Below are 18,542 nucleotides of genomic sequence, written 5' to 3' on the forward strand. Positions count from 1 at the left end.
CCAGTCCTTTGGCTGGGAAGTCTCCATCCCCTGCAAGTCCAAAGAAGAGCAGAGAGGCCCCACTGGTGCGGGTGTTCAAGGACAGGCTGGACGTGCACATGGTGGGCATGTCGTGAGCGGAGCCGGCTGGAGCCGGGGGTCAGGCTAGATGGCCCGGGAGGCCCCTTCTGACTCGCTCTGTTTCTATGTTTCTATAAGAGAGGTGGGGGGGGGGGTACTGCTGTGAGTTAGCTGAGTGGAGCTCCAGTTTAAAGGTCTCCTTAGAAAGATGCTTTCCTCTATTACTATAGAAACCACAGCAAACCACGGGTGCCGCATCACCAAAGACAAATTTCCCATTTTCTCACGGAGATTGCTGCCTCCTTGCTTTAGGGGGCCGGCTGATGCCAGGGCTGATTGCTGGGATTCAGCAGGGGCTGCATGGAGCTCGTTAGCTCATGGAAACTGGCTTCTTGCTCATCGGCGGCTTGAATATTCCACGGTGATGATGTTTTGCTTGATTGCCACAGGGGGCTGCCTCCATGATCCACATGCCGTGGGGCTTCACCCCCCTCCAACTGATCAAGCTGCTACTGCTATGGTGGTGATGCCATAATCTCTAATCAGCGGCCATGTTCTCTAAAACTGAAGGAGTTACATTCCCGTAACATCCCTGCCAGCCGCTGGGCACTGGGAAACTGCTCCACGGCTTTCCCTGAGGGGCAAGGGCTCAGGAGAGCCAAGGCAATGGCCCATCTCTGGCATGGAGTTCACGGGCCCATCATTCGCTCTCAGCCCAGCCAGCCCCCAAGACAGGACAGGTGTGAGGAGGGGCAGGGAAACCCCTGCAGAGGCCAATGGCAGCTTGCAGACGCCCAGACCTGTGGGGCCGTTTGGTGACCTCTGCTGAATCACCACCACCAGGACAACAGCTGCTGCCGGAGTCTTCCTCAGTGCCAGGAGGGCCCTCAAGAGCAGCTTGAAAGCAAAGCACTGTGGGGAGAGACTGAAAGAACTGGGCATGTTTGGCCTGTAGAAAAGAAGACGGGGGGACGCAAGAGCAGCCTTCATGTACTTGAAAGGTTGACACGCGGAGGAGGGTCAGAATGCAGGACCTGGAATAACTGGCTCGAGTTAAAGGAAACCAGATTCTGGCTGACCATCAGGAAGAACTTCCTGACTGTTAGAGCAGTACAAAAATGGAGCCTGTGGCCTCGGGAGGACCTGGAAGTTTCGCAGGTGTCCTGCCATTACAGGGCAAGTCTAATCCGTGCTAATTTTGCCATTTTCCTTTGGTGACTGCTATATCCTGCTATATCCTCCCATAGATAGATACTTCTAAAGGCAGTTTTAGCTGTCAGCAAGACTAAGAAACTATCCTGCAGTTGCTCAGCATTAATTTTTTCCAAAAAGAAAAAGCAGAAAGGGGGAAAAGCTTCAGACTGGCTGCAGTCTGCCAGGAGGCTGCTTTGGCAATTAAGCCAGAAAATGGCCTCCAAATGGAATTTCAGTGTTTAATTGAGATTGCCTTCAGATCATACTTGAAATGCAGGAGTTCACAGCCTCTGGGCTTTCCTTGACATGGATCAGAAAATGGCGGAGTGGTAGCTGCAGAGGGGCCATTAGGAGCTTGTCAGGGGGTTGCAAAAAGATACAGAACATGGTCCAATCTCTTGAGCTGGGCCTTTCAGCCCTAGGAGTCGGCTGCCAGCATTTTAATCTTCTGTGCTATTAATTATCTCCTGTCCCAACTTATCTTATTCCTCTCCCCACACCAGAAACTGCTCATTCCACCTCACAATAATGACTTGCTTACAAATATCTACTGAGTCTCTCAGAAAAGGTGAACGGATGCAATGCACCGACACCTTCTTTGCTGTTGGTGGGCTTCCGGGCACGAAAGGTAGGGGACCATTTCTTTAGCAGCCCCCAGTGGATCTAGACTGCAGTTCCCAGCATCCCCCAGCCAGCATGAGGGACTGACCCTCCAGGGCACCTTTGCACCCAGGCGGCATCACTTCTCACTCTCTGGGACAGGAATCTGGTTCCCTTATCTTACATCTTTGTACTTTTCATGTCTTCTCTTGACAACTTGGGGTAGGATGGAAAGCACGGCAGAAAATGTCTCAAGACCTTTCCAGCCTGCCTTCCACCCATTCCCTGCCCTGCTCACCCTCAACTCTCTCTTCCACAGGCGAAAACACAGCTCTCCTTGAGCTTTGATGTCACCTGCTGCTTTCCTGGAGCTCAGCCTGTCCCCAGGGCCAGGGCAGGCAGCTTATGAGCCTCCGGATGTTTTGACCCACTTCACCCATCATCCCCCTCCATTGGCTATGCTTGGCTGTGGCTGAGGAAAGCTGTGGGCATAAGACTCCCTGGAAAAGCCACAGCAAGGTGGGCAAGGTCTCTGGCAGGGACAGTCAGCTGGTGGGAGGAGATCTGGACTCAGCCAGTTCCCATCTCCCTGGAATTTTATCTGGACAGGAGATAACACAATGTCCAACTCACCGATAACTTGGTACATGCGAGTTGGGTGAAGTGGGGGACATTGAACCCCATTGACCTCACTGCCCTCATTACACGTCTCCAAGGTACAGATTCCCCCATCATACCCTCAATTCTCTATTAAATGGACCCTTGTCAGACAAGACCTGCATATCCCTTGCAGGCAGCAATGCATGTACCCTGAGCCAAGGTGCAAACTTCGCCCAGGCTGCTAGAAAGGGAAGAGCCAGGGCGCACCCGGCAGTTTGCACTCATTTTATGGATAAGGGTTATTTCTTCCAGTGGAATGGTTGTGTGATTTTAATTAGGTTATTGTAACTATTATGTTTCCACAATACTTTTCATGGTTCTTAATGTTTCACAGCTCTTTGTATTTGAAATTGGTCTGTATTTTTACGGTATAGTTTCTTTTTCGTATTTGTAGCAGCCTGTGGCTATGAGCAATAAAGACATACTGCTGGCTATAAACGTCATGTGCAAGCACACGTGCGCACGCCCTGCCAGAAAAGCACTGCCAGGGCTTGGGACCCACCCATTTAGGGCGTTCCTGCACAAGGCAAGGTCTGGACGCTGGACTTACCCGCTTGCACATTCTGGCATTTTACAGACATCACACATATACAGGCTGCAGCAGGCAGTATCCAGCGACACTTGTATATTTGCTACTGAAACCAAAGACATTAGTGGGGGAAAAGCTTACATGCCCCATGAGACTAAGCAAGAGGAGGGTTCCTCGCATCCAGCAACAGCTGGGTCTGGCCTGGGTCCCGCTGAGCCTACTGGTAGCCTGCTAGTTTAAGAACAGTGGGGTAGCGGGTGCGATGGGCCATGCACTTCTGCCTGTCAATAAAAATACTGTTGGCCTTCACGGCAATCTCCTTCTCGAGGCTCATGCGTGTGTCCTCCAGGTTCCGCAGTGCCTGCTCAGACTCCAGGAGTTTCTTCTTGAGAGCTTCAATAGACGCTGTCAGTTCTTCAACTTCGCTGATGAGCCTAGAAACAGTGGAATAGGGTGATGCACCTCAGAAGTGCAGAACGCAAAAAATAAATGAGCCTGAAGGGCACTGGAAACCACGTCTTCTGATCTGGACACACTCCCCCTTCTCCAGCCATGGAAACCCGGAGATTAGTCAGCCGGGAGCTGCCAGGGCCAAACAGCGGGGAGAGAGCACTCTGCCTTCCACATGCTCGCCTCTTTCATTTTTAATCAGCAATGCTGGAACAAACCACCGGTGACTGCCAGTCCATTCCGAGTGGTTTAGCTACTAAACAACCCAGAGTTTCTGGGTTTGGTGTCACAACAACCCAGGAATTATGCATCCCAGGCTGTTAGCTGCGAATGGAGGCATCAAGCAGTCGGGAGGCAGCATGTTCGCCCATCTCTGCTTTGCCTGTCCTTGTTTCTGTGAAACTGGAGAGGAAGAATTCAGAGGCATTATCCTGGCTCGTGCCTTGTACCTTGCTCCAGTAGCAAAGATGGATAATTTGCTTTCCTGAGATTCATCGTCTGCACATTTCTAATTTCATGGCACTGTGAAGACTAACAAGGGAAAATGTAGCCGGCTATTTCCGCCTTTTCTTCTCCTTGTTTGTTTATTCGTTTGCATAAACATGTTGATGACAGAAGTTGTATGCTAACAATTCCCTGCCCTGTTGTCTGCAGAACAATAACGGCTTGCCCGCTACTCTTGCACCAGCAGAATTGATAACCCTTCTCTTGTAACAACAGAAAATGATTTGAAACATTACACTGAAGAGATGTTGTGGCATTTGGAGTACCTTTTAAAGGCTGGTGTAATCAGATATAGTGACTGGAAATCAACCTGTTCTGCATAATTTTGTTCCCCAGCTACCAGGTACCTTTGCTCATCTTTCTGTGCCGTATCAAAAGAAACTACCTGAATCAGCCTGAAAGAAATAGGATGGGACATCCCATTCAAAGACAAACCTGATCATGTAGAGAGGACCTGAGCCAAATCACACATTCTCAGAGCTCCTGGGAAATGTACCCCAGGGATGGGAGACCAAAACACCAGCATATGTCAGCTTAATGTTCTCTCTGCCCATACCAAGATGTTAGGAAAGAGCTTTGGCTTTTGGGAGGCATAGCAATGAAATAAATGGTTTTTAAAATGGCCTTTGAAAATGGGGAGAATGACTGCACAAAAGCTGGGGACCTGCCCAACAAACAGTGCTCGGGAGAGAAGTGGCAGGGCAGGGGAAGGGGAGGGTTGTGGCCTTCAGGATGAGCCCCCAGCGGCTAGGCTAGGCTAGGGCCACCCCTGCCCGGGGTTCCCCACAGCTGCATTGCAGCAACATCCTCTGGCTGGAATGTGCAACAGGATGCATTTTGCCCAAACCATGCCATGGAGCAGCTCAAATTCTTCAGGGCTACTGTGCAACAGAAGGCACATCTCACTGCACCTTAACTCCGTCTGTGCCACTACTCCCATGCACTCTGCATTTACTTCGTTACAAAGCATATATTACACCGGAGCCTGCATCAGAGGCATGCAGAATAATGCAGAAGCCAGACCTTAACTCGGACACTGGGGAGTGAGAAGCATTTGTCTCATTGTGGCATTATCTGCTTCAAGCTTGTGCCACGTATTTGTCATAGGGATCATCAAGAGGCTGCTTCTTGCCTTTACTGATGGCATTTGGGGGCATCTTTGGGAAACAAGCAAAACGTATCAAGCCCTGTTAACGTCTGTTGGGATAAAGGGAACCACAGCTGTATCCTGTGCCCTCTGCAGTTCCCAGAAGACAGCAATGCCATTCTTGCAGAACTGCAAAACTCAGTGGATAGTGGAGTTCCGATCTGTATCAGCCCAACAAATTCAGGTGAGTTGACATTGCCTAGAAAGCCCTTCCCCAACCTGGAGTCTTTCAGACAGCGTGGAGCACAACTCCCAGGATTCCCAGGATGGGTGTGATGCCTGGGGCTGATGCCCAAACCATCTGCACCAGGTTGGGGAAGTGAAATCTGGGAATCAGCCATAGCCCATTTTCTCCAGCATCCAAACTCTCACATTGCCCTCAACTGCACCAGACCCAGGTTTGACTCCCTGGGTTGCAATAACAACCCACCAAGGCCCAAGGTACACACCTGTCCTGCATTTTAGCCGCATTGGCTTACCTGAACTGTGCAGCATCTCTGCAGAGGTCGATATTGGGCCTGAACGAGCGGTCGTACAGCCTCGCCTGGGCTACCTTGAGGGGCATTTCTTTGTCTTTAATCGCCTGCTTGAGGGCAGCAATGTTGTGCTCCTGCTCCCCAATCTCCTTAAGTGTCTGTTGGAAAACAGAATCAAGGGAGGGAAGAAGTTCAGGAATGCTGCCAGCTTGGCTGGAGAGGCACCAGTTGGCAAATCTTTGGTCCCTAAAGTGAACCTACTTGCAGGATCTTGGTCAGTTTGTAAGCCAAAAAGAAAAGCTAGTAGTTGTTTCTAAAGACTTAAATATTTCCATTAGGAAAGCTACCCTGAAAGCTTCGGATAGGAAATACTCCTGTGACCTTGGTTAATCTGAATCATGGCTGTTGTGGGGTTTTCTTGGGATTTCTTATGTTATTGTTGTAAGCATTTATACACCTGGCATTTATGCCAGATTTAAAATTACTGTTTGCAGGGCTAAAGAGTAGTGATTCTGGCCTTGTCAAGAGGGTTGCCTTGGAGGTGCCCAGTTTGGCTGGCCAGTTTTGTATTACCAAGAAGAGGCTTCAGATTTGAATATCGTTTGCATATGCCAATGCATATGCATAAACAAAAATGTTACTATAACTTAAATATAAACACAAGTTCAGTATCTGTATAAAGACAATGTGATGCAGTGGTTAAGAGTGTGGGATGGGGACCCATTCACCACCTCTCAGCCCAGCCCACCTCACACAGCTGTTGTGGGGATCCCATGGAGAGCAGTGGGAATAGATGATGCAAGCTGCTTTGAGTTCTTTGAAAGAGAAAAGGCAGATATAAATCCAAGCAATAAATAAGTGGAAGCTGCTGACCAACTGCCACCATTTATTGTTGAAGAACAACTTCAGGACTTCTGCTGCTGCCCTTTGTTTTTCTCTCTCTTTTGACCAGGCTTGGCATCAGCCAGGACACAGTGGGGTGACCACGTGGACCATGGCCCCGTGGGGTTCCCCTGAAGCAGAGGCTCTGGTGCCACGGCTCCCGGGCCACAGACCTCCCTGCCCCTTCAGGGTGCGGGCCAGGACCAACACCATGCTGCGTCTGTGGCCCGCTGAAGACATCTTTGTCTTCCTCATCTGAGCAGCCACCATTTTCATGGGTCTGCTGATTTTCAAATCCTCCAGTATTATGCCTTGGTTCTTTTCTCTTTCCTTGTTCACTGCTTGGGAATCTATTCGGACGTGCAGCACTATATAAATGAGCACACAAATAAAGGGATGGGACCGTTGGCCAGAGGCAGGTGGTGTGGCTGTGTGGGGAGCCGGGCTGGGGCCTTTCCCCATGCAACTCATGATGTCCCCTTGGAACGGGATCACGGCTGCCTCCAAGCGGACCTTTTGCAGGTGATGCTCCAGTTTGTGCGTGGCATCCTCCATCTCCTCGCAGCGCTGCGCAAAGGCCTGGTTCACCACATCACACTGCATGCGCAGGTCCTCCGTTGTGTCGTGCAGGATGTTGTCGACCAGGGCACGGAGGTTGATGGAAGCCAGTTCCTCCCGCTCGGCCCGGTGGATGTTGCCACGACTGCGCTTGGCCCACGTTTCTGGAGTGGAAGCACTGCAGCGCCGACATTACAAGAGAGGGAGGAAATTTTGTTTCCTTTGCATTACTTTGCCTTTATATCCCACCTCTGCTCCTGCAGAGAATCCCAGGTGGCCTAGACAATCCCCCTCCTCTGCTTTTTAGCTCCTCAGCAGCAGAAGGAGGTAGGTCAGGCTAAGAGTCAGAATAGATGAATAGAAGGTGTCGCCCTGCACAAAATTTTCTGCTCACTATCCTTGAAGGAACAGGGCCAGTGAGGGACACTCTTTTGAGTGCTGGGTTTTCAAGAGACCTGGATCATACCCCCACCCTTCCTTGAAGCTTTCTGGGGGGGTCCTTCCAATTACTTTCTTTCCAATTACTCTCTCTTGGCCTTATCCACCTCACAGCAGGAACTATGTGCATTACCTAACATTCTCTGCAAGAGAAGGAGTCCTTCATTCATTTATTAAAAAGTAGGATGCCAGCCTTCATCCTTTCAGGTTCTAGGGCAGCGATGGTGAACCTATGGCACGCGTGCCTGAAGGGGCATGCACGTGATTGCCCAGCAGCCATGTGCATATTTGGAAAGATTAAGGGCACCAGGCAACGACTCACTCATGAGCTGCCAGGGATTTGCTTGGACTGTGATTTACTCAGATGCCTTTTTCAGGGCCGGCCAAAAGCTGCTGGTCAGTGGAACGTTGCCCCCTTGTGCTGGTGGTCAGCAAATTCAGGTCTGATTGCAGTGTTGGCACTTTGCGATACATAAGTGGGTTCTGAGTTGCAGTTTGGGTACTCGGTCTCTGAAAGGTTCGCCATCACTGTTCTAGGGTGTTATACACAGGACCAAACTAATCTTACTTCGACCACCAGAAACAGTTTCAGCAGCCTGTAGCTGAGGGAGATGGGAAGAGAAGTGGAACCATTCCACCAGGCCTACAGAAAGACTTGTTTGCCATCTTCCTTCTTTCTTGTGTGTCACATCTCTTTAAATGGAAGGCCTGCAGGCAGGGACTCTCTTGTGCACTTTAGCTTGTTTTGGTGTCATTCATATTCATATTGCTTTATGTTTTACATCTTTCTGGATTTGGAAAAGGAAGAGAGACCAAGGCAAGGGCGTCCAAAATGTAGCACCTTCCATACAAGTACAGCTCTCAAGGTTTCTGTTAACACAGAACACAGTTGAGTAAGGCATGGGGGTGATGAATATACCTTGTGCAGAAGGAGCAAATTAGGAAAATCTGTTTGCACGCCTTCAGGTGCACTACTAGGACTGGCAACCCCTTAAGGATGCTGACCTGGAACAGAGACAGGAAAGCCCTTCACACAACCCTGGCAGGGCAAGCCTACGCAGACCATCCTAGAAGCAGGTTCAGTGGTATTTCTTGGCCTTACTTCTAGGAAGCCAGAGGCAGGATGGCAGCGCCCGCCCCCACACCCCGAAAGGCACCCCTTTGGCTGTTCCCCCGGGTTCCCAGATTTGCCCGCCTGGCTGCTATCGGGGGCAGAACGTGCTGTGAGATGGACCCCTCACTTTCTTGCTTTGCTTGACCAGTGTGCCAGAAAAAGGCAAGTCTCTGTGTCCAAGCAGATTCCAGAATGTGCCTTTCAGACAATAGGCTCATCCTCCATCCAGAGCAACTCGTCACCTTGGCCACGAGCAGCACCCAGACTAATTTCAGAAGCCCTCTGCGTGTGATCATGTCCAACTTTCTGGGGAAGGCTGAGCAGGAAGCAGCAGGGGAGAAGAAAAATGGAGGAGCAGAAAGGTAAAGGGGGAACTCCCTTTTGGCCCCAGCCCTGCTCATCACCAGCTTCACCCTCATCTACTACCAAAAACCGCCTGAAAAATTATCCAGAAGGGACTGTGTCCTCGGTATAAAACAGGTGTCCACTCCAGATATGTTCTAATAGCACTCTTAGTTCTCCCACTCTCCTTCCAGGAGCATGATCCAGGTGCAAGGAGGAAGTGCATATGTGAAGACAGCCCAAAGAGCTGCAGAGCTCTCTTCCAAGGGAGAGATCCCCCAAAATGCAACAAAGCCCAAGCATGCTGTGTTCTCATGTGCTGCTGTTTCTCTGGCAAAAAAGAGAAAATGGAGCAGAGGATTGTAAGGACCAGAACACCTGGAATTCTAGGCAGAATCACTCCAGGCTGCAATATTCTGTGGCAGGGTCCAGGTGCCCTACCACTTGCTACCTTTCTGCCCTAGGTCATCCAAGGTACTCACCTGTCTTCAAATTTGGATGAACTTGGGTGGAACTGGATGTTGGTGCTCTGGTTATTGTATCTCCCACATTTCTCATCAATGTTGTACGTTTCAATCTTATCTGACCAGTCCATTTCACAGATCTGCTTGTGATCTCGATTTAACCTGAAGAAACACAGAAACAGAGCAAGTCAGAAGGGGCTTCCCGGGCCATCTAGTCTGACCCCCAGCTCCAGCTGGCTCCACTCACGACATGCCCACCATGTGGACATCCAGCCTATCCTTGAACACCCGCACCAATGGGGCCTCAACCACCTTCTGTGGAAGCCCATTCCACACCCTCAGGGTCCTGACTGTCAGGAAGTGCTTCCTGGCATCTAAATGGAACCTGGGTTCCCTGAGCTTTGCTCTGTTGGAGCGTGTCCTGCCTTCCTCTGCAGGGGAGAACAGGTCTCTACCCACCTCCGTGTGACACCCCCTCACATACCTGTATGTTGCCAACACATCCCCTCTGAGTCTCCTCTTCTCCAGGCTGAAGAGACCCAGTTCCCTCAGTCTCGCCTCGTACGGCATCCCCTGCAAACCGGCCACCAACCTTGTGGCCCTACGCTGCACTGACTCCAACCTGGCTATATCCTTCCTGTAATGAGGGGCCCAAAACTGAGCACAGTACTCCAGTTGCAGGAGCACCAGAGTCATTTAGAGTGGTAGTAATACTTCTCTTGATCTAGAAGCCAAGCCCTGGGGGACCCCGCTTGTCACTGGCCACCATCCCGATGATTCCCCACTAATGGTTACCTTCTGCTTTCGGGCAGTCAACCATGCCCTAATCCATCAGACAGTGCTTTGGTGTATCCCAAAACTCCTCAGTTTCTCCACCAGGATATCATGGGGCACTTTGTCAGAGGCCTTGCTGAAATCCAGGTATACCACATCCACTGCATCCCCTCCATCTAGCCACCTCGAAACCTTGTCATAGAATTCCACAAGGTTTGTCTGGCAGGACCTGTTTTTGCGGAAGCCGTGTTGTGTGGCTGTCAGCCTCCCTTCTCTATCTAGCATCACTAGATCTCTCGCTATTATGAGCCTTTCCATTGTGTTTCCTACAATGGACGTAAGGCTAACAGGTCTGTAATTCCCCGTGTCCCTTCTACTCCCCCTTTTGAAAATTTGAAAGAAGCAAGGGTTGCTCTCAGAACCAACTGGCGCATTCCAAAATAGTCCTACAAACCCAACCTTAGGCAGTCCAAGAAAATGCAATCAAATTCAATTCCTCAGAGAAGTGTCATTTTGGAATGAGAATGGATGTGGTTGGAGCATCCATTTCCAAGTGCTGACTAGTGTGGATGTTAGCAGGGCATCTTGTGTGGGCTTTTCTACACACAGCATTTATAGTGGGCTCAGGATGAGCCCTCACTTGGGGGCAGCTTTTAGGTGGTGTACACACCAGCTTTCCTCAGGTCCCCTCCCCTGCTTTTCCAAGCATTTCCATGGCTATTTTTTACATGGAAGAAACAGGGTATTATTTGGAATGGTGGAATGAACTAGAATGAGGGGTTTGTGTATTTTTGCAATTCCACTGTACTGAAGAATTGTACTACAATCTTCTGGTTAGATAATGGAATGTCTATTGTTATTTGACTGTATCTTAATATTTTTATACTGCCCCATTCCCATAGGCTCTGGGCAGCTGACAAAAAATTAAAACCAACAGTGCTTAAAATTGACTAGAAAGACAACGAAAGAAGCCTGCCCCCAGGGTAGAAAAAATGAGTGAAGGAGTCAGTCTTCATCCCACAGAGAATCCAGAGGCCTGTGTCAAGCATCCCCTTCCGGGCAGGGTTCCTGAGCAGGTGGTGGCCATCCGGCCCCAGGCACTCTCGGATGAGGCTGATTTCATGGATGCTTTTCAGTTGGGGTCCAGGCCTGGGTTTGGCCAGCCTGTGCAATGACCTATGTGGGAGAGAGGCGAGGCGACTGTGCTCCTGTTGGTGCTTCTTGACTCCCAGCAGCGCAGGGCACCAACGACCATCGTATCCTCTTGGGCAACTGTTGGCATCGGGTGTGAAAGGCACTGCCTTGCAGTGGCTGCAGTCCAGTTGCAGAACCATCTCCAGAAGGTGGTGCGTGAGGAAGACTGTTCAGCCTGTGGATGCTCCAGCACAGGGTTCTGAGGGGCCTGTTTTGGTCCACTTGGTATTCAGCATCTACATGAAACCACTGCATGCCGTCCCTTCCCTGCAGCACCGTAGTGCGCTTCCTTCAGGACGCTGCGGACACACCACTCACTCTCTCCTTCTCATCCCCAGCAGGTGAGGCTCTGGATGTGCTGAAGTGGTGGCTGGCTGCAGCAGCCGAGGGATGAGGGCTAACAAACTGAAACTCAGTCCAGACAAGACTGAAATGCCATTCTTCTGACCAGACAGAGGGAATTCAACCTGTTCTAGACAGGGTTGCACTCCCCTTGAAGGAGCAGGTCCACAGCTTGTGGGTGCTCCTTTGTCGCTTTAGGCCCAGGTGGCTTCATTGGCTTGGAGTAGCCTTCTCCAGTGGCTCCCTGCTAGCTTCAGCAGGTAGTCCATGCGCTGGTAAGCTCTATGATAGATTACTGCAACACACTGTATGCAGGGCTGCCCTTGAAGACTGTATGGAAGCTGCAGCTTGTGCAAAATGTGGCAGCCAGACTAAGAACAGGGACCAGATGGTCTGAGCATATACCACCATTTCTGGCCTGCTTGCACTGTCTGCCTATATGCTTCCAAGCCCAATTCAAGGTGCTCGTTTCAACCATTAAAGCCCTACACAGCTTGAGACCTCCATACCTGATGGAACACCTTTCCCAACTTCCTCCTACTTGTATATTGTGATCATGTTCTAGGGCCCATCTCCGACTGCCACCTCCAAGGAAGGCTCAGTTGGCAGTAAACTTTAACAACTGCAATTAAAACCAATTAGAATATAATCTGAGAGATGCAACTCTTGGGTAATTTGAAGTGCATCAAAATCCCATGTTATGTAAGCTTTCTATTTTGCCAAGAATTTTAGAAATACAAATACGTGGCCATGGATAGGTTTGAAAATAGTCATTCACCTGCTTGCCTGAGGTGAATTGTGAATCAACAGGTTCAGAAAGGGCACCTGAACACACCTATGCTCAGGGCTGCACTGCAGGGACCGACAGAGGCCCGCCCAGGAGGAGCAGACGTGTGGCCCACACTCTGCAGTGTTGCGCTGATCCAGAACAAGGGAATTGCGGTCCCTGCACATTTTGCTTTTTGTGGGCAGCACAACTTAGCTGTCCTGAACATCACAGAAATCAAGGTCAGCAGCAAGTTTTAGTCACATACACTTCTCCATCCTGCCAACTAGAAAAGAGGATGTCTGTCTGTCCATTTTTCAGCAGCAAAGCATCAGGACTGCAAAACCTGAAACTTGATGTGCACACAAAGTGAAGCCTAAGGACACGCAGCTGGCATTTTGATGCTGCTTCCTCCTCCTCCTCCTCCTCCTCCTCCTCTTCTTCCGTTATGTGTTTATGAAATGGTTCCATGCAGTTGAAGCCTGCAGTTAGATCGTCACCCACTATTTACTTATTTATTTAAAACTTTTCTACCCCGTCCACCACTGACGTCTCAGGGCAGCTTACATAATGAACAAATAAAATAAACAAAACAAACACAGCATCCAGCAAGTCAAAATAAAAACCCCAGTTAAAGCCAACTGAACATTAACATAGCAGAATAAAAACGGTTTTGCCTGAAAAGAATAAAGCGTCAGCACCAGGCGAACCTCTCTGGGGAGCGTATTCCAGAGATGGGGTGCCACCTCAGAGAAGGCCCTCCTCTGGGTAGCCACCCTCCTGATCTCCTTCAAGGAGGTCTCCCGGAGCAGGGCCTCTGCCTCAGATCCAAGGGGCGGGAGGGGAGAAGGTGCCCCTTCAGGTATCCTGGACTTAAGCCGTATAGGCTTGATAACTCATCAGCAGCACCTTAAATTGGGCCCAGACTTCAACTGGCAGCCAGTGTGACCAACAGAGGACCGGCGTTATGTGTGAAGACCTGCTGGTCCCCATTAACATCCTGGCAGCTCTGTTCTGACCCAACTGACGTATCCGGACCACCTTCAAGAGCAGCCCCATGTAGAGAGCGTTGCAGTAGACCAACTGGGAAGCTACCAGAGCGTGGGTCACCGTTGCTGGGCAATGCTCATCCAGGTAGGGACACAGTTGGTGGATCAGCCGAAGCTGAAGGAAAGCGCTCCTTGCCACCACTGCCACCTGGGACTCCCGAGACAGCTCTGGGTCAAGGAGCACTCCCAAGCTGCAAACTCTATCCTTTAGGGGGAGTGCGACCCCATCCAGAACAGGATTAAAATCATTTACCCAGGGGGATGAACCACCCACCAACAGAACCTTTGTCTTGTCTGGACTAAGCCTCAATTTATTGGCTGTCATCCAGCCCTTTGCCTCAGCCAGGCACCGGTTCAGTACAGCCACTGCCTCACCTGGACTAGATGTGAATGAGAGGCAGAGCTGGGTGTCATCCGCATACTGATGACTCCACAGCCCAAACCCCTGAATGACCTCTCCCTGCAGACTCATGTCAAGGCTAAAAAGCATGGTTGCGAAAATGGCACCCTGTGGAACTCACAACAAAGTTGCCATGGTGCAAGGCCACAATCCCCCAGCACCACCTCCTGGAATCAGCCAGACAGGTCGGAGTGGAGCCACCGCAGAGCAGCGCCTCCTACTCCCAACCCGACCAGCCTATCCAGAAGGATACCATGGTATCGAAAGCTGCTGAGAGGTCCAGGAGAACCAACAGGGACGCACTCCCCCAGCTTCCGTTCCATAGCTGGGTCCGAAGCCAGATTGCGGGGCACACGGCTTTGTAGTCCTTCCAGCATGAAGCCAGAAGAGATTGGTCAATGGGGCTGCTGAGGGGCAACTCCCCTGGGTGGAATGGAGCGGGGGGGCCTCCCTCGGGGGGCTGTATGTGCGCCCCCTAGCAGGGGCTGTGCCTCGGGGAGCTGGTGGGCACACCTGCACTCGGCCCTCTGCGGACAGCTCTGGCAGCCACAGAACTTCTGTTCAGCAGCTCGCTGTCCGGGGCTGGGGGCTGTTTGCACTTCTGCCAAGCCGATTCTCCCGCCTTGAGCAGTCCCCAAACTGCCGCCTGCCTCTTGCCCTGTGTTCTACCGCCATCTGCTGGCAGTACTTGGAGAAAGTTAAAAGTATGTTTTTCTCTCCAAGAATGAGCAAAGAGGAAACCTCGATTTAGGCTTTTAGAAAGCACCCCAATAGGCAATGAAAGAGGCCACCCGAGACAGTTTCCAGAAAAAAGGGGGGCTCCTTGACCAACACAGGCAGCTGGGGATCTTTAATAAGAGGCGAATGTTGCATTTTGCGATGGAAGGGCTCCGTGAGCAATTCAGAGCTTCAGTATTCAGAATGTGGACAAGCCAAGGAAGAACTGCCATGCCATGAGGGACACAAGCCCATCCCGTGCTGCAGTTCTTTGCCCTGGATTCCATTTATTCTCCCCCTTGTAAGTTCTGCTCCAGCAAGTCACACTGTATGCAACCACGCATCCTGCTGCGGTCAGGGGTACGTGGCTCACTGGCAGTGCAGCGGTCAGGGGAATGGGGAGCTTACTGCATCTGATTAACAGCTTGCTTCACGGTTCTTTTCAGGAGCTCCTGAATACTTCTGATGAGCTCAGCTTCCTAGGTGAGAGCAAGAGAAAAATCAGTAGCAGGAACAGACCAGATAAGATGCAGAGTGTCTTTTAGAATGGTTCATCTGCAAATAGTCTCTGAGTCATTTCTCCTCTCTGCAAAGTTGAAAGGCTTGATACGGCCACAGAATTCAAACTCCTAAGGACATCAGATTTTTTGTTAAGTAACAATCTAAAAAATTAAGTTACTAGCACTCATGGTTGAGAAGACATGCTTGAAAGCATGCAGGCAACAAATGTCCGCAAAAATGATAGAAGATGTCCAGTGGTTGGCAGTCCCCCTGCCTTCCATAGGTCCATGACTGAAATCTAGAATAACTGAAGCCAAAGAGCAAAGCCTGAGGGCGAACGGTGCTTGCCAGGAATGATGGTGCGAGCCTTCCCGATTCCGTGAAGATGGTAGGCTCTGGCCCTGAGGCCACCGTGAGGACCAGCCCCATCTCTCGCCAGGGCCAGCTGCACTTTTCATTAGGAAACCCGTTTCCTTCCCACGTGAAGCCGCCCCTGTTCAGCAAAAGGGGCTGCAAACAGTACTGGGCCCGATTTCCATTTTCAGTGCAACAGAGCCATTTTTGGGGGAGGGTCTTGGAAGGAGAGGCGAAAGAGGATCACAATGTGAGGGTGGGTGGGAGGGGAGGGAAGGCAGATCTGGCCGCTTGAAAGTTGGGAGATGGAATGAGCTGGGTGGGTGCTCACTAGCTCTGGTTATATGCTGGTTTACTTGGCCTTTGTTTTCTTTATTCCTCAAAACAAGTTTCTGTGGGTTTTCAGTGAAGCCCACCCTTTAAGGATTTGGACAGCACCTGTCTGTTGCGCTGGACTCCTGTGCCAGGTGGCAGGTTCTCACATCTGTCGTCCAAGACACCTGGAACACGCCAGCGTAAGGAAGGCCACCTTCACAGTGCTGCTTGTCCAGCCAGAGGGACAGTCCTTTGTGGCAGCTGGGGGCGGACACGCAGTTGTGCGGGGTTTCCATGGGCTAATTCATGCCCATTTCCAGACAGGCCCCAGAGCCTCCTCCAGCCCAGCAGTCCGTGTGCCTAGCAGGCAACCAGTTGCCCCAAATGAGAAGTGCCTGCGCACATTTCCCAGCAGCCCCTGATTCCTGAGGTCATATTTATCCATCATGCTGAGCAGCCCAATAGCCTACTCCTCCGTCCATGCTCCCGTCCCATTTTAAAGCCTTCCAGACTGGAGACCTTCCTGCAGTCGCTTGTTCTCCCCCGCTCTCAACACCATGCAAAACTGTGAGCACCCGTGAGCTGCACTTTCCTGCCACCTTTTCTTCCCAGGCCAGGTGTCCCAGATGCTGGCATCCCTTCCTCCAGGCGCACCCTGGCACCACGCAAGCACCTACCTTGAGCAGTTCCACCTCCACCTGGTCCCGCACCAGATCAGGGGGCTGCCTGCGCTCGCGGCACTGCAGGTTGTCCGTGGCGATGCTGTAGGGAATCTCAGTGGCGTCGATGACCCGCTCCAGCCGCAGCTTCTGGGCCGCCAGCAGGTTGGTCTCAGCCGCGAGGTCCTCAATCATCCTCTGCAGCTCTGACTTCCAGAAGTGGATGTCTTGCAGGCGCTCGCCCACCTTGGAGGTGGAGTCCTCCTGCGTGCGCTGGGCCAGCTCGGCTGTGTAGGCGGCCAGGTTCTGGGCCTCCAGGCGGCACCGCTCGGAGTGGTCGCGGTCAGCAAAGGCCTGGTGGTACTGGGAATAGTTGTGCTGGTGCCATTCCTCCGGCAGGTACTTGGCCGTGCGGAAGCCGGCCGTGGCCAAGCCGCAAGAGGAGTCGGGGCCAGTGTTCAGAGCCGGCTCGTAAACCTTCATGGGCAGCTCAGAGACAGGGATGCTCTGCGGGGCTGGCTCCTTGGTCAGGAGCACCCCGGGGTGGGACATGGTTGGCTCCTGGAGTCGACTGGTCCGTCAGTGGACTGTGCAAGTCGCCAAGTGGCTTTGCTTCCCGCAGAAAGCCCCCGGCTCACTCAGAGGCCGACACAGTGCTTGCCGGTCACAAAACCTGCTCTGCACAGCGTCCTCCTGTTGCTAGGGGCAACCACCAGCCAATCAGCAGGCAGGTTCAGGCTGTGTGTGTTGGCGGCGGCATCCTCCCGCCGCCTGGGTGATGGCAGAGGCCAACAGACCCAGCCTGGAGATGGAGTGGGCCCTGGCCCTGCGTTGCCCGGGAGGTGGTGGTGGACAGGGCGGCTGAAGGGGGATGCCTGTGCAGAGGGTGCGATGGAGGAGGGGGGCAGGGGCCTCGCAGCACAAGAGCAGCCGATCTGAGCAGAGGCAGAGCACTGGCATGGGATTAGGTACCAGCCTACTCAGCTTCATGGATCACTGCCTTGTCGTGGCGAAGGGGCTTGTGTAGCGCAATGAAGTTATGAACTATGCTGTGCAGGGTCACCAAGATGGACAGGTCATAGCAGAGAGCTCTGACAAAACGTGATCCACTGGAGAAGGAAATGGCAACCCACTCCATTATCCTTGCCATGAAAACCCCATGGACAGTAACAAAAGGCAAACAGATATGATGCCGGAAGATAAGCCCTTCAGGTTGGAAGGTGTCCAATGTGCTACTGGGGAAGAGCAGAGGGCTAGTACTAGTAGCGCCTGAAAGAATGAAGCGACTGGGTCAAAGCCGAAAGGACACTCAGTTGCAGATGTATCTGGTGGTGAAAGGAAAGTCCGATGCTGCAAAGATCTATACTCCATAGGAACATGGAATTTAAGAACCATGTATCAAAGCAAGCTGGATGTGGTCAAACAAGAGATGACAAGACTGAACATCGACATCTTAGGAATCAGTGAACTAAAATGGACAGGAATGGGTGAATTTAATTCAGATGACCATCAGGTATACTACTGCAGGCAAGAATCCCTCAGAAGAAATGGAGTAGCCTTCATAGTCAATAAAAGGGTAGGAAAAGCAGTACTGGGATACAATCTCCAAAATGACAGAATGGTCTCAGTTCGAATCCAAGGCAGACCATTCAACATCACAGTAGTCCAAGTCTATGCTCCAACCACTGGTGCTGAAGAGGCAGAAGTTGACCGGTTCTATGAAGGCCTACAACACCTTCTAGAATTAATACCCAAAAATGATGTCCTTATCATCATGGGGGATTGGAATGCTAAATTAGGAAGCCAAAAGATAACCAGAATAACAGGCAAGTTTGGCCTTGGAGTACAAAATGAAGCAGGGCACAGGCTGGTAGGATTTTATCAAGAGAAGACGATGGTCATAGCAAACACTCTTTTCCAACAACCCAAGAGACGACTCTACACATGGACATCACCAGATGGTCAGCACAGATATCAGATTGACTATGTGCTCTGCAGCCAAAGATGGAGAAGCTCTATACAGCCAGTAAAAACTAGACCAGGAGCTGACTGT

General features: G+C 51.3%; 1 protein-coding gene across 1 annotated transcript; it reads right to left on the bottom strand.

Moving 5' to 3' along the window:
- Nucleotides 1-3,124: 3,124 nt before the first annotated feature.
- On the bottom strand, nt 3,125-17,416 carry TEKT4 (tektin 4). The gene is made up of 6 exons (XM_044452580.1): nt 16,508-17,416; nt 15,069-15,139; nt 9,437-9,580; nt 7,016-7,238; nt 5,624-5,778; nt 3,125-3,477 (listed from the first exon to the last, which is right to left on the bottom strand). Exons 1-6 carry the CDS (start codon nt 17,039-17,041, stop codon nt 3,261-3,263), a joined length of 1,344 nt encoding a protein of 447 aa, XP_044308515.1. The 5' UTR covers nt 17,042-17,416; the 3' UTR covers nt 3,125-3,260.
- Between the last annotated feature and the right edge of the window lie 1,126 nt (nt 17,417-18,542).

The sequence above is a fragment of the Varanus komodoensis genome, unplaced genomic scaffold (genome assembly GCF_004798865.1).
Source record: "Varanus komodoensis strain SLA01 unplaced genomic scaffold, ASM479886v1 scaffold73, whole genome shotgun sequence".
Classification (NCBI taxonomy): domain Eukaryota; kingdom Metazoa; phylum Chordata; class Lepidosauria; order Squamata; family Varanidae; genus Varanus; species Varanus komodoensis.